General features: G+C 41.8%; 2 protein-coding genes and 1 long non-coding RNA gene across 5 annotated transcripts in view; 2 read left to right on the top strand and 1 right to left on the bottom strand.

The window, feature by feature from the left end:
- LOC138363025 (uncharacterized) overlaps window positions 1-16,464 on the bottom strand; it is a 439,332-nt gene that overhangs the window by 189,844 nt on the left and 233,024 nt on the right. The gene's annotated exons all lie outside the window — the stretch shown is intronic.
- Window positions 1,769-7,440, top strand: LOC138349549 (girdin-like). 2 transcript variants are annotated; one of them, XM_045727157.2, is made up of 2 exons: window positions 1,769-2,148; window positions 5,294-7,440. In XM_045727157.2, exons 1-2 carry the CDS (start codon window positions 2,093-2,095, stop codon window positions 6,642-6,644), a joined length of 1,407 nt encoding a protein of 468 aa, XP_045583113.2. In that variant the 5' UTR covers window positions 1,769-2,092; the 3' UTR covers window positions 6,645-7,440. The 2 variants fall into 2 exon arrangements, with proteins under 2 accessions (XP_045583113.2, XP_045583104.2); XM_045727148.2 differs by having other exon boundaries at window positions 5,267-7,440.
- LOC123746013 (proton-coupled zinc antiporter SLC30A2) overlaps window positions 8,073-16,464 on the top strand; it is a 77,794-nt gene continuing 69,402 nt past the window's right edge. Inside the window, exon 1 of one of the 2 annotated variants that reach the window (XM_069321786.1) lies at window positions 8,073-10,649. The gene's annotated coding sequence lies outside the window, so the exon portion shown is untranslated. Of the gene's footprint in view, window positions 10,650-11,488; window positions 12,373-16,464 lie in introns of those variants that run through there. The other variant, XM_069321785.1, reaches the window with a different exon arrangement.

The following is a 16,464-nucleotide window of genomic DNA, read 5'->3' as shown; positions in this document are numbered from 1 at the left end:
TCTCCTAATGTGGCTATGCAACAATTTAGGCTGAGTCTTTGCCTTGCTTGCGATGTCATTTTCGTATTGTCTTTCTGCCTCTCTTCTCATCCTGACATATTCATTCCTGGCATTCTGGTATCTTTCTCTGCTCTCCAGTGTCCTGTTATTCCTATAGTTTCTCCATGCCCTTTTACTTTGCTGCTTAGCTAGCCTACATCTTTGATTAAACCATGGGTTTCTCATCTTCATTTCTCTGTTTTCCTTTTGGACTGGGACAAACTTGTTTGCTGCGTCCTTGCACTTCTGCGTGATGTAATCCATCATATCTTGGGCCGTCTTTCCCCTGAGCTCTGTTTCCCATGCTATATCTGTTAGGATATCTGTGTGTGTGTGTGTGTGTGTGTGTGTGTGTGTGTGTGTGTGTGTGTGTGTGTGTGTGTGTGTGTGTGTGTGTGTGTGTGTGTGAGCGTGTGTGTGTGCGTGTGTGTGTGCGTGTGTGTGTGCGTGTGTGTGTGTGTGTGTGTGTGTGTGTGTGTGTGTGTGTGTGTGTGTGTGTGTGTGTGTGTGTGTGTGTGTGTGTGTGTGTGTGTGTGTGTGTGTGTGTGTGTGTGTGTGTGTGTGTTACTAAGAACTGAACACAACATTATTCAAAATTAATGGTTATAATGTAAAATTTATAATTTTAATGTAAGTGCATGGGAAGGACGCCCCATACAAAGGACTCACTATTCACAAGCCCCGAGAACAGTGTTTACAGGACAGAGTGGCACCATCCGTGGCACTATGATTAGTCAGACCCGGCAACCTTGCCTCTAATCACAGTGCATAGTGCGTAATACTTCGCTCACAGCTCTCTACGCGTTTATATATTTTCGGTGTAATATATCTATTGCTCAGGTCAGTGAATTTATGAATCAATTACATTTCAGGATATTGAGTACCAAACCAAAGCACACGTATGTTGTCAATGATTGAAATTTCATTTAGATATATTTACAAAAGATAACAAGTTATCTGCATCATTGTAATATATTCATCCGTACGCACGGCATAAGCATATATCTCTATGATATAAATATGAATAAGCATATTTATTTCATCAATGTATTCTTATAAAATGGTTTTAAAGCTTTAAATATTAGTATGAGCATAAGACCCAAGTGTTTATCAGCTTGCTTCTTGGCAGACGTCAGCATCAGTCACGACAGCTTACATTGCATAACTTTGGGCCCAATAAGACTAGTTTAATTTGTCATTTATCACATCCTCAATATGCGCTCTGTAATCAACGGTAATATGTATGTATATTAAAGAAGCACATACATAATAAGCCCGAGAACTGAGCATTGCCAGGATGATAAAATTTCCATAACTGTTTAGCTAAGTGTCCCCCAACAAGACAATAACACGACAATTAGCTTCGTCATGTTAATTTACTCTCCAGCAGTGAGACGCTAAGGTGACCTTGATAAGACTGTATGGTCATAGCACAGCGCACAGTAAGGTCACCTAAACTGGTGCCCATCTCAAACCGAGCGAAAGTTAGAGAAACAAACATTTCATTGATTTTAGCAGTGAAATATGCAACTGTGAAATGCTATGTAAAATACCAGTCTAGACTTATCAATAGACTAAGACACTAAATATTCCAAATGACCCAAAAAATATGCTTTTAGATGATAAGATACGTATATGGCTCCTCAGCCTGATAAGTTGTTTTTTATGAGATTAGAGCGAAGCATAATGGTAAGTGGTATTATAGGACGTGCCCAGCCACGGCTGGCTAGACAAGCAGTGTAGTCAGTGTAGTAGTAGAAGGCGTCGAGCCAGCGTGCTGCCCACCGCTCTCCTCACGTGCCCACACAGGTCCTGGGCACGTGCCCCCCCCCCCCCCGGCCTGCTTCAGGGAGGACACTACAGCCTAGAAAACCCAATCCTATTTCCCAAGGAATGGACATACTCAAAGGGACACGACACAAGATGTTTAGTGTGAAAGCCAACATGTGGTGTACTGGGCACTACGGGGCACGCAGACGCAAGTGAGAAAGAGAAATTTATGATCCTGGTGAAATGTCTTGGAAATAAAACAAATTATAATAATAAACTTTGAATGTACAAAGCAGAAGGAGCCATAACGAAACCAGTGAATATTGGTATAAATATGAGGTAAGAATACACACACACACACACTAATATATATATATATATATATATATATATATATATATATATATATATATATATATATATATATATATATATATATATATATAGTTAAAATTAATTTACAGGTCTGACTATATGGTATTAATCTGCATCTTACAAATTTAGAGTGAAACATATATACGAGTAACAGTGTAATCCAGTCAGATATATTCAATTATGAATTAGTTTCACCTTAAAGTCAATTAAATAAACAACTAATTTTCGTATATTCATATATTGAATTATATTTAAAAGAAAGTATGTACGACTAAGCTACAAAGAGACCTTCAACATGTGGAGAGATCCTTGGCTCTGGGCATCTTGTTAGCTGTTCCTTCAAGTTATTGTTGATACCTAATTCATTTATTTAAAAATAAAAAAATATATATATATTACAAAATATTCAATATGGATAGCGTTTATGATTGTGATTGTTGACAAGAAATATTATGGAATCTGTTAGACGTAAGGAAAGCGATAGCGACAAGAAGAGTTATCTTGATAAGGGCAAGATATGCGGGTATAAAAAATGGACGAGATTAGGGTTGTTGGAGACGCCGGGGGGAGCGGGGGGAAGTTAAAGATAAGAATAAGTCATGCTTACTTGAGTCATCTATGCAAAACATTTCATTTCCTATAGTAGTGTTTCATAGAAAACTTGCTTTGCTTATGGGTAGCTTTAACGTATTTGTACAACTTTTGTTTATAATTTGACTTGTTTTGCCAGTGACAGGAAGCATCTTCAGGATGCTACACTAAAACAGTTATCCTATCTCCTGGGTACCTATTTGCTGCTAGGTGAACAGATGCATAAAGTGAAAAGAAACGCACCCACCCCATCTCCTGCCCGGGAATCGAACCCGGGATCCATAATTGTGTGTCGAGAAGAAAGACATCTGTATACTACATACACATGTATGAGTGTAACATGGTTTGATTTTCTTGTTTTAAAATTGATTATGTACCTCATACCCATGCTGTTGGATGTAGTAGAGTAGGCTACAGAGGCTACAGAGGCTACAGAGGCAGACAATGGGTTCAGGGACGTGACTGTAAACACCATAACCTTATAATAGTTTCCGATCCTCAACTCTTCGCCCCTATCCACCCAGCAGTAGTTAGGGACCTGGTTGTTAACACGTTCGTGGATCGTGCTCCAGGGAATAATAATAATATTTTATGTATAGAAGCATACATACAAATGATACATGAACAGTGGAGCACACATTGGGAAGTACAATACATAAAGACAATAGTAAGATGCAGAGCATTTCTAGCATAATGTGAAAAAAGTAGACAATATTCAAGATAATGGGTTAACACTTAAAACTAGCTGAAATATAACATTCCTGAATTGTAGAAGAGATTTAGACAAAGATTGAATATTTTTTACGTGATATTTGGAGACTGGAGTGTATGCAACAGTATAAACACATTAAGTATATAATTCAATATTTGTAGAAGAGTTTAAACAGGTGGTATGCAATTTTATTTTCTATAAATACATATACTTATCGATAATCTGTTTATATCACAAGTGATTCAACAAGAGGCTCACAACAGTCACTATACAAGGCACTTTACATATATGGTGAGTCACAGTTACTAGTCTTGCTCCACACCCACCCAACTAAGCGGCAGCTTTACAGTTCTCTCTGGTCTAAATACTTATTGTTTCTAGTGCACTCCTTAAAGGTCAAAGCTCGTTTCCTCTCATATTTTGTATCTAACTTCCTCTGACTTACTTGCACCCAGATTCCTTTCACTCACTCACTATGTGTGTACAGCTTCCTCACACCCTCACCATATGTACCCAGCATCACATCTTCACTTGAAACTGTGTATGGAGTCTGGGGGCCTAAGGGCGTGTATGTGTTCTTGTGTTAGAGGACTAGTGAAGCGTTTCATGAAATACACATATGTTGCTCTATAACTGTAGAAACTCTATAATATATATATTGTAATTATATTTTATGTGCGCTTTACTCAATACACCAACGATACACATAACTTGAGAAAGTGTGTGTGACAGGAAGGGAACTATGCTGGTGGAATCCCACCTTTTTTATCTAATGTATTTGTGTGTGTGTTCTTATCTATGTAGATAAGAATCGAGTTTCAAACCTGGACTCCGTTTTTTAGCTGTCGGTCATAACATGGACTAATCCCTCGACAGTTTCGGACTACGTTCAGGATTAAATTTACTTGTTAGGCTGTAAGGTAGTGTGGTAATCTTAATAGCCCTCCAAAGGTTTGTAGGCCGTAAACCCCATCTTAAATATCACGTACGTGTTGCCAGCCTAAAGATATTGCCTGTACATCCAGACAGCTCTATATTATTAATGTGGTTTCTTAGAAAATATCAATTCCACTCTCCTATCATCATGCTGCACAAAGGCACATTTAAAAAAAAGGGATTTTTTTCAGCTTATGGAAAATTAGTAGGATTGAAAAACAGATGGCAACTTATGGAGCTAAAAGACAGAGCTGGCAGCCTTTTAATGTGAAAGTATAGTGATAACGATTTATTGAGCTAAAGGATAGATTTAACATTTAATGGAATGAAAAGATAAATTTGTCAACATAGTCAAGTAAAAATATCGAGTTGGCTAAATTGCTCCATTTCAAAACTATAAAAGTTTGGATGAGGTCTAAAGGTCAAAATGTGTTTGCTATACCGATTCATTAACTTTATTATGGTATTAAATGTTGTAGGGGAAGGTTTGGGTTGTTATAGATGATGTTATCGGCATTTGTGTTATAGGTGCACGTTTTCTATTTAATAGATAGTTATGTAAGTTAATGTAAGTTATGTATTTAATGTAAGTTAGTTTTGCTAGCTTATCATTCACCAGTGAATCTTACTAATTGCCTCATTATCATTCACCAGTGAATATTGCTAACTTACCTCATCATCATTCACCAGTGAATATTACTAACTTGGTTCATTATCATTCACCAGTGAATCTTACAACCTAGCCTCACTATCTTTCACTAGTGAATCTTACTAACTTGCCTCATCATTCTGCTTTTCAAATTATAATTGTTTTAGCACGTGACTCACACATTATCTTTTCAGTCCTCAGCAGCCTATTGTCTCCCATAGGGAGGATGACCAGCTGAGCTTCGTTGCAGACGTCCCGGGGTTCCCAGAGAGTCTTGTCATCAAGAACTTCAGCCACAAGACGGAGTTCGGGTGGGTGTTCCCCGAGCTGAGTCAAAGCCAGGCCAAGGAACCGGTAGTTGTCGACTCGAAGTGGCTGGCAGAGTACAGCGAGGAGATCGAAGCTCTTCAAGGGATAATTTACAAGCAGAGTTTGCTCAGTGACGCCGACCACGGCCAGAGTAACTTTGCTGAGGAGACTCTGAAAACGGAGATTAAATATCAAAGTACTTCAAATTTTAGCTATATGAGGCACGATTATAAAGAAACTTGTAATTCGAAAGTTAAAAGGTCATCTAATCGTCGAAATCAGAATAATTCTGTGAAACGTATAACTACTAATGAGGCTAACTTCAACGACAGTGGTTTTGAGGAAGAATTAATTACTGAGAAAGAGGAGACGAAGTCATCGTCACGTGAGAGTGAGACGGAAGGAGAAATGATTTCCGAAGAAAGTCCTGTTGCAAGAAATGAATGTATGGCAAGGTGTAGCACTCCTCAGAGCGAGGCCTGTTACAGTATGACAAGCTGCACCTCGCGAGACAGTGGTGTCTACGTCAGCGACGACGTCTCTGAGTGTCAACCAGAGGCGCAGCCAGAGAAGTCCCTGCTTCAGGAACTGGAGGAGATTTTCAACAATCGTGTGACACAACCAGACAGATGTTTAACTCACAAAGCGGAATTTGAGGCGGTGGCGGCAATCAGTGACGAAGAAACAAGAAACAAATGTCCCATCTGGTTTCAAAAGTTCAGTGGAGATGGTAGTCTTGGCTTACGTTTAAGTCCATTGGCTTGGGATCCCGGCACGATTCGAGACGAAGTCTCTGCTCAGTCAATAAACAGGGAAGTGGAAAATGAATCTGTAAGTTCTACAGAGGATACAGTGTCGGAAGAAGCAGGTGTTGATAAAATTAGCGAAAATACCAAGCAGGAACGGCAATTGGCGAATCTCTTGACGACTTGTGACAGGCTGGAGGCGCTGTCACTTCGGAGCAGCTCAGTGGGAGCCGTCGCCGAAGTTATTAAGTTAGCCAAGTCCTTCAGCAAGATCAACGACCGCTTGCAAAATCTTCGTTTTAGTCTTCAGGGCCTTTCCTTACAGGCGCACGAGAACAAACACGATCTCAGCAACTTGGAAGTGCGGGCGTCGGGTCTCTTGTCATCTACGTCAGCATCCCGCCGTCATCTGACTCAGGCGTGGGCGCTGCAGAGGTTGGAGGACCGCCTCCAGGAGGAGTGGTGGGCCGCCTACGATCCTAATGCTCTTAATTTGCATGAAAATTACATTGTCTAACGGCAGTAAGTAAAAATGTAAGAACATTAACAAAAGAAACTGGAACACTCCATGACGAGAGAGCAAGTGCCGATATATTTGTTGTGCCACTGCCACTGCTTCTTGTAAATGCAAACTATGTTCACACTGTCGGTGGGAACATGGCAGTATTATTATTAGTATTACTATTACTATAATCTGTGTCTAACAAGTGAACGCAGAAGAGCGGAACTGTCCTAATGGCTGGAATTTTACTGTGATATATCTGATGTTCTCTTATCGGGGACTGGAGCTGGAATCCATCCAGTTGTGGGAAGCTGTAAAGCCCACCAGTCCTTGACCGCTACTCTATTCAGTATATATGCTCTCTCCTGATGTTGTTGTTGTTTTAGATTTAGCTACTCAGGACGAAGTGTCCATGTAGCACGGGCTATGGTGAGCCCGTACTCTCTCCTGTATGACGCTAAATTATATAGGCAATGGAGTGACTCGAACGTGCGTTTTGGTGAGCCCCAGACACCTTCTTTATCTGGGAATCACCAGAACGCAGGTTCAGGTTCGAGTCACTCCATTGCCTCAGAATGGAGCCAAATATTTTCATTGATATATCACGCCATTGTGGTTATAAAAACCCTCACTTAATTGCTTAATAATATTGCTAGAATTAACAAAAAATCGCATTTGTAAATACATATTTCAAATAATTATTTTGTTTTACAACTGATTCTGCACCTGTCCATAGTCGTGCCGCTTTGTTCAGCTCTACATTATTAAATATTTCAATCACACGTTTTCAGAATATAGCATTTAAAAATGAGTTTTGTCTCTTACTCCTCTCAAAATGTAGTGAAAACGGTTGAGCATCCTCGTTTCCCAATATGTCTCCAAACCCCTTCCGCCAGACTGTCTAGATCATCGTCATCACACGTCCCATTGGGTTGGACGGGGTTCCTCTGTTAAGTTAGCTTCAGAAAGTTAGTACAATATTTTAGTGACGTTGAGAACGCTCGAGAGGACGGGTTGAGGTACTTCAAAAAAGATGTCAATAGACTTTAGATAGGGATAGTTAAGAACACAACGGCTGTTGCGTTATTAATATTACTATAATTATTACTAGTGATAGTAATTATTACTATCACAAAAAAACAAGCTACACACAGCTAGTGAGACGTGCTGTTGTTTTTGTGCTGCAAAACACAAAACCACCTCAGACCATATCGATAAGAGTTAAATTTGATCTAACATTATTTTTTTTTAAATCGAGTCCCATACCCCCCCCCCCATTATTTAGTCCCTATATCTCACACGAAAGATGGATATCCACATTAATAATCTCTAGCTTAATGGATTTTCCTTCCTTGCAGTCAGCATCGAGAACAGCCTCAAGCAAGACTCATTGTTTACAACCGCCTACAGTGTATAACAATCAGGTATTGACTCCACTGGAGGTTTCTTAATTATCTCGTCTTGTCCCTGGAGATATAAAAAAATGCATCTTCAGTACTTTTGTTACCAATTGAGACAGATTTTGGTCCATTATAGCATGAAAAAATGTGGTGTGAATATATCTCATTAGAATGTGGCTTCTGGTATTCGGGTGATAATGGAAGGGCTGGGCACGTTGGTAGGCTAGATTTTATGGTTTGGGAAAGTTGGTTTGGCAGGGTAGGCTGTTGAAACAGGCTAATAGGGTTGGTTAGGGTGTGGGGAGTATGAGGCATGCTGATGGGGCAGGTTGATGGGGCAGGTTGATGGGGCAGGTTGGTGGAACAGGTTGATGGGACAGGTTGGTGGGGCAGGTTGGTGGGGCAGGTTAGAGTGTAAGTTGGCAGGACAGGTGCGCAGGTTAGTGACCAGTCAGTCACCTGGCCTGGGGCGGGGTTGGCCCCCTTCTCAAGGTTCACCAATACCTGCATTAATTACTTCATTCGGGTCTTTACATATATAAGGCATTATTACCCTGACTCTCCAAAAAGTATGTCCATCAGATATACTCTCCACTGTCCTTAATGAACGCAGGTCTGTGAGATATACTCTCCCTTAAGAATGCGTTTTTGTTAGATACGTCCATAACTGAAGAACATTATGTTTTAATGCATGTATTCAAACAATTGTTCTACAAAAATAATATACTAAAGTCTCTGATATACGAATTAATTTTATGTAACAGATTCATTAAACGCTATCTATAATATAAATTATTATGTTATAAATATAGCTTAAAAAGAAGGTGGTACAATATTTGGACCTAACAAAATTAGAACACAGAGTCAGCAGTCTGGAGTTATATTAACAAATGTAAATTTTGCTCTTAATATGGCTTACATCAGTTATCTTCGCACCCGTGTCTCGTATTAGTGTTTCTTTACTGTTAACTCGTGTGTGTGTTTGCGTGGCGTCAGTGTGGTATTTGTGTGGCGTCAGTGTGGTATGCGTGGCGTCAGTGTGGTATTTGTGTGGCGTCAGTGTGGTATGCGTGGCGTCAGTGTGCTGCGACAGCCGGTTTGGGGCCAAGAAGGACGCAAGGAGTCCCCCTGCCTGTATATGGTGCGTAGTGAAGCGTGGCCATGGACAACCCAGTTCCACCCGGCCTTTCACTCCACCTTCCGCTAGTCACTGTACCAACACACTCTCTCGGGCACGAACACACACACTCTTCCTTACAGTCCTAGTATTTCCACAGAGTATAGGGAAATCGTACTGCATACCTCCTCTTTGTACAGCATAGGGAAGACTTAAGCACATTTCCCGTCACTTAGTTTATCGTACTGGTTTAAATTCATGATACCAGTATAACACTGTATTTAATTTCAACACTATTCTAATTTGGTATAATATACAATTAAGAGCAAGAGAGCATTGATAATAATTTTGATAAATAACAATCTTACACAACAACGAGAGCGGAGGGTGTGACTCAGATTATCTTAGTCCCTCAGATTACCTTAATCCATTGATGTTGCATTCACGATGTTTGGAGTTGAATTGTATTTTTTCTGTGCCTACTGTATTGTAAGTTATTATATAATATAGCGTAAGGCAGCAATGCACTGCAAAGTGTTGAATATAATGATCCGAACCATTCTGAACATAAACGTATTGTGTTGAACTATCTTCATTATTTCATGTTGCTAGTGTGTGTGTACCGACCAGTCCCATCCCTGGTTATGGTACCCCCTTGGTACACATCATTATGTGTACCTCCTGACCTGCTGGTGTACCTGCTGACCTGCTGGTGGCTGCTGATCTGATAGTGTACCTGCTGACCTGATGGTGCCTTTTGACCTGATAGTGTACCTGCTGACCTGCTGGTGTACGTGCTGACCTGATGGTGTACATCCTGACCTGCGGATCAGAGAGAGAGAGGGAGAGAGAGAGAGAGAGCGCAGGATTCGTGTCTGCTTCTCCTGTATAAGCCAGAGTGTGAGACAGACAGTCATGACTAAGCAGAGAGTTGAGTCACGACTGGAAACTTGAGTAACTGAGGATAGTTAAGCTGTGTGCCTAGTGAGGCCCCGATAACTCCCAGCAGACTTCCTGTCCCCGGATAATAAACGAACCTTATCAGTATTTCATTAGCAACATGTAAATGCTTCATTTACCACATAAACAAAAATAACAGCTGCTGCACAGTTCAATAAACAGGACATGAGCAGTTTTCCATTAAAGCCTTTGTACACACTGAACGAGACGCTTCACATCCCCTTCCTCATCAACTGTGAAGTGGACCCTTCCTAGCCGGGTCACCCACTCCCTGCCTGCGACGCCGTACACAGGAGTCTCCACAACAACCAAATGTTCCATTTATTTATTTCCAGAGCACTCAGACCTCCTCACTGGAATATTTGAGGTATAACTAAATTAAGGGTTTCATTCACTTGAGGACCATCAGAGCCTCGAACTGTGGACCATGCAGTCCTGCCAACTGAGCCACGATCATCCACAATAAGGGCGGATTCCAGAGACACCGAACTGGTATCCAACTAGAACTTCAGGCCTTCTCTGCGGTGTCGCTTGAGAATAAAGGTGATGGATAATCCTTGTGCTAGTCTTATGTGTTGCTCTTGTGGTCGGCGGTTAGAGGCACCAATGGTCCTAGTGACAGAAATTGATATTATTCACGATATACTGGTTAATAATTTGCATTAAAATTATTTGCAAGAATTCGAGATTAAGTTATGGCACAGCTTATTTATAAGCCTTTGGCAGTGCAACATCATAATCCTTTAAGGACTGGTTTTGCTTCCTGCAGTTTCCCTTTTGTAAATTGATCAGTCTATGATAATATAACTCCGTTTTCTGTAAATAATGTATATGATAATTGTCTGCAGAGTTGCTACTCCGTTTATCACTTTGTTAGTGTTATTTTCTCTCTCTTTACCCTCCTTAGGTCTTGAGAATTACTCATGATGTATGGAATTAATGTAGTCAGTCGGTATTGGGCGCTCGGTTTGTGACCAACCCGTTCTCGCCAGCGTTCTTAACGTCAAGAAACTGTCGTACTAAAGTACCTTATCGTAACAGGTGCCTAAGAGCACCTGGTATTTTGACGTATACGCTACCTAAGGCTAAACACTGTCGTACTAGAAAATGATAGCAAGTCACGAAATTAACATAAACCGAAATTTGACATAAAAACGAAATTTAAATTTCTGTTGGTGGGTCCTCTGACACGTTAGGCTATCTGATCAGTACACCATGTGAACGAGAGCATGTAGTATAATTTGTATAATAATAATTATTTATTTATATATTTAATTATTATTAGTTATTATTATTATTATTATTAAACCATGAAGCCCTGATCTTGTGAAGCCACAGTAGTACAAAGCCTAAAGCTTGCCTCACATATAACCTTGCCTCACATATATAATCTTGGCTCGCATATATAACCTTGCCTCACATATATAATCTTGCCTCGCATATATACCAGAACCTTGCCTCACTAATACCAGAAGTAAGACGAGCTAGATGTGAGTATAAATTAAAAACTGATCAGTGCACAATTGGTAAATAGAAGAACTAGAGGAGACTTGATCACGACTTACAACATTCTAGGAAAACCCCTGTAGGGCGGACAAGGAGTTTGCTTAATATTGGCGGGAATTGACGAAAAGTCTACAAGAGGACACTGGATGAAGAAAATAAGTCCAACTGAATTCACAACTTTATATACAAATATATGAAAAACACAAAAATTTCTTAAAACGTTGCATAAAGCAGTTGCAGACGAGGCTCGCAAGACAAACTACTAACAACAAAGGAAGAGCTTTAAGCCGTTTATGCTCTAGTGTTCAGCAACATTCGAAACATCAGTGCGCATGATCGGAGAGCCCGGAGACGTGACACTCTTAGGGGAAGAAGCGCTTAGCGCTTGTCACGAGGTGTGTCCAGCCGTAGTGAGGCAGCTCAGACCTGTAGATATTGCTGGAGGTGCAGCTGTTGGTGTTACAGTAGGTAGTGCTGAACTCTGAACCACTGAGTGCGTTGGTCCCGCACTATTTCCTTTGTGACGTGTTGATTTGTGAGTTCCGATGTGTACCAATATACGCTGAACACTGCATATCTCAGAGTCCACGGCGTCCTCCAACCTGTCACGCCCTGTTCTCCGCTGCTTGCGTGTCCTGATCTGTGTCACGCCCTGTGTTCCGTTGCTTGCGGCCAGCTGTGTCACGCCCTCTACAACATCCTAACATGCCCTGCAGCGTAAGAGAACATTAACTTAACAGAGCTGCTTCTTGTGTGTGAGGTAAGTCTTGACACTGTTCCAGATTCAAATTGCTGTGTTATTATTGCGACCTCTGTACTCTATGTAACCAAAGTTTTGAGATGTGTATTCTAGGCTGATTTTTTAGTTAAGGAAAGACAAGTCTTTCTTCTTAGAGAAAGAAGAAGAAGACTTCTCTTCTTAGAGAAGAGGAGTGATGTGCCAAATGCACATCATATACCACAAACGGGGCTCTCAGAATAGCCACCGATGACAATAGAAAGATTAGGTACTCTCCCCCCCCAAAAAAAAAAACCACTCATGAACTTAGTGCATTACTCTGCCTTGGCACTACACCGGCAGTGGCACCGTGGAGCTAGGCACATCGTCCGGTGTCAACACTGCCAGAGTTTCCCCCTGCCTCGCATGTAAACCAATAATTGTGTTCAGTCTGTAGCCTCTTCCACACGGTGTCTCCCTATGGCAACTAGTAATTTGGGGGGACACCTGGAGCCAAGGACACCTGGGTCCTCTGGGACACGAGGCTACTAACAAATTAAACTCCGGTTGCTGGAAGAATAAAAGAAAGACCTTATGATAATTATATGTAACAGTGTGATGCCTCGAGAAACTCAAGCATTCACCTCAATTTCTCCCTACTAGTGATGTGGCCCTGACCTGCAGGGTGTCACTCGTCAAAATGTCACTGGTGCAACTATAATTCTTACTGACTGACTGTGCCTGTTCACTGCACTCTCTCTTACCTCGAGAGACCCTATTCTCCGTTGACCAGGACTGTTATTTAGTGTGGCAGAGGTCACGGAGAAGGCTGTGGAGTGATCATACACAAGAGCCTCCACCCGAGATCTCGTGCAGTTGGTTCTTGCAGTATAAAGGTTCTCGACCGCCAAGTGGTTCAGAGTTGCACCGTGGTCCTGAAACTCTCGGACTTGTAGACAAAATCTTCATCCGGTAGATTAAATAGGTCACTCATTGTGCTATCACACTGTCCTTGACTCCTCACAACGGCAGGACGCGTTGTGCAACTGCAAATCCATCACGATATAGGCACGTGACCTCGGGTCATAAGTTGATTGGCAGGTTCATGTCCCGTTCTTGCATCCGAGCATCTTCAACGTTGCATCTTTTCTCCGGCGCCAAAATCTACGACCCTACCCAAAGCTATATTTGAAAATGGTTGGCTAGGCTTCCCCCATTTGAAGAACTCAAATGGGATGCTGATAAAAAACTGGAACGTCGTTTAGAACCCTAAATAAAGATTGTTTTAAGACACTTTACATAGCCTTGTTAGACCAACATTGGAATATGCATCACCTGCCTGAAATCCACACCATATGAAGCATAAAACCTAAAATGAAAAAGTACCAAGGATTGCAACACGTTTATTGCCAGAGCTAGGAAGGATTAAAGCTCTGAGGATAGGTTAATGGTACTAGATTTCGCAACCCTGGAGAAGGTAAGAAGTAGAGAGGACATAATCACAACGTACAAGGATACTGAGGGGAACTGATAAAGTGGACAATTTGGATTTAAGTAAGTTACAGATTGGAGTCAGGTACGGTACAAATTGGAGTCAAGTACTGTACAGACTTGGCGCAGTGACTGGGTGGGTAGTAAGAGGCGTGGTTGCCGGTGCTTAGCTTATCAGAACCAGTCTGGGAACGTCAACAGGACCCGGAGTCGGCACCTACGCTGAATTATACAAAAAATACCTCGGTACACCGACAGGATTCAAGAGAGCTTACACACACACACACACACACACACACACACACACACACACACACACACACACACACACACACACACACACACACACACACACACACACACTCACTTGAAGTTCAACCCGAGTAAATGCAAAGTAATGAAACTAGGCAGTGGAAACAGGAGGCCAGACACAGGATACAGAATAGGAGATGAAGTACTTAATGAAACGGATAGAGAGAAAGATCTAGGAGTTGATATCACACCAAACCTGTCTCCTGAAGCCCACATAAAAAGAATAACGTCTGCGGCATATGCGAGGCTGGCTAACATCAGAACAGCCTTCAGGAACCTGTGTAAGGAATCATTCAGAATTTTGTACACCACATATGTAAGACCAATCCTGGAGTATGCGGCCCCAGCATGGAGCCCGTACCTTGTCAAGCACAAGACGAAGCTGGAAAAAGTCCAAAGGTATGCCACTAGACTAGTCCCAGAACTAAGAGGCATGAGTTACGAGGAAAGGCTGCGGGAAATGCACCTTGCGACACTGGAAGACAGAAGAGTAAGGGGAGACATGATCACAACCTACAAAATCCTCAGGCGAATCGACCGGGTAAACAAGGATAAACTATTCAACACTGGTGGGACGCGAACAAGGGGACACAGGTTGAAACTGAGTACCCACACGAGCCACAGGGACGTTAGAAAGAACTTTTTCAGTGTCAGAGTAGTTAACGGATGGAATGAATTAGGCAATGATGTGGTGGAAGCTGACTCCATACACAGTTTTAAATGTAGATATGATAGAGTCCAGTAGGCTCAGGAATCTGTACACCAGTTGGTTGACAGTTGAGATGCGGGACCAAAGAGCCAAAGCTCAACCCCTGCAAGTACAGATAGGTGAGTACACACACACACATACACACACACACACACACACACACACACACACACACACACACACACACACACACACACACACACACACACACACACACACACGCACACTACCAGGCTACCAGGGGGCCTGGTAGCCTGGTGGAGGGGGCCTGGTAGCCTGGTGGATAGCGCGCAGAACTCGTAATTCTGTGGCGCGGGTTCGATTCCCGCACCAGGCAGAAACAAATGGCCAAAGTTTCTTTCACCCTGAATGCCCCTGTTACCTAGCAGTAAATAGGTACCTGAGAGTTAGTCATCTGTCACGGGCTGCTTCCTGGGGTGTGTGTGTGTGGTGTGGAAAAAAAAAGTAGTTAGTAAACAGTTGAATGACAGTTGAGAGGCGGGCCGAAAGAGCAAAGCTCAACCTCCGCAAACACAACTAGGTGAACACAACTAGGTGAACACACACACACACACACACACACACACAGTTTGACCACATCCAGGTCAAACTTAGTTAAGAATATTGTCCAGTCACATTCAAGTACTCCACAACCACTCACAAACGTTGCTAGAGAAGACTATGAACACAAAAACTTATACATGGCGGTAAACGCCTCCTGAAAGGTCAGATTGCTAGTGTCTTAAGGCCGGACGGAGCAAGTGTTTTTGCTCCTCACAAACTGGCTTAGTCGTCTCCAGGAACCTAGCCTTGCTACGTTCCAGGAACACAGGCTTGCTACTTTCCAGGAATACAGGCTTGCTCTTTCCAGGAACACAGGCTTGCTACTTTCCAGGAACACAGGTTTGCTCTTTCCAAGAACACAGGCTTGCTCTTTCCAGGAACACAGGCTTGCTACTTTCCAGGAAGTACACGTGTGAATGTTCTTAGTGGTTCTAATCCATTTGCGTCGGGAAGGGGGGTAGAGGGTTAAGCTCCAGCACTCGGACTTGTGGTGCAGCGATTCAAAATATGTGAATGCACTTGATTTCCTCACCATAAAGATCTATAATACAGCTTACTGATTAGGCTTGGTTTGGTGTTGGGCTTAACGATTATCAACCTCACAAGGGTTATTAAGGTACAACATGGGTTATTAAGGCACAACAAGGGTTATTAAGGAAACAACAGTGTCTTTAATACACTCCATTGTGTATGGTGTCCCACCCTGATGAGGTTGTATTTCTACATTGTAATATACTGGTTGAATGTTTGAGTTAATAGCACAAGGTGGGATATGGGATACTGTGAAGATGAAAATTAGGTACTTCATAGGTCTATTTTTTAATATAGGTTGGACAATTTTTTTTATTCATTAGGGAGTGACTCCATATATTGGGCCTTTTATTAACATGACGTGTTTGCATAGATTAGTGTAACTCTGGGGACATCAAAGAGTTATTTATTTCTGGTGTGGTCATAGGTTCTATTTATGAAGGAAGTTTCAAAACATTATTGGAGTTTAGTAACAAGGTTGTGTAAGTGTGAGTAGCACAACAGACTGTGTGTGTTTAGCATGTTCA

The sequence above is a fragment of the Procambarus clarkii genome, chromosome 10 (genome assembly GCF_040958095.1).
Source record: "Procambarus clarkii isolate CNS0578487 chromosome 10, FALCON_Pclarkii_2.0, whole genome shotgun sequence".
In the NCBI taxonomy this organism is placed as follows: Eukaryota; Metazoa; Arthropoda; class Malacostraca; order Decapoda; family Cambaridae; genus Procambarus; species Procambarus clarkii.
Note: the sequence above shows the minus strand (reverse complement) of the source record. Positions and strands in the feature narration are given on the sequence as shown.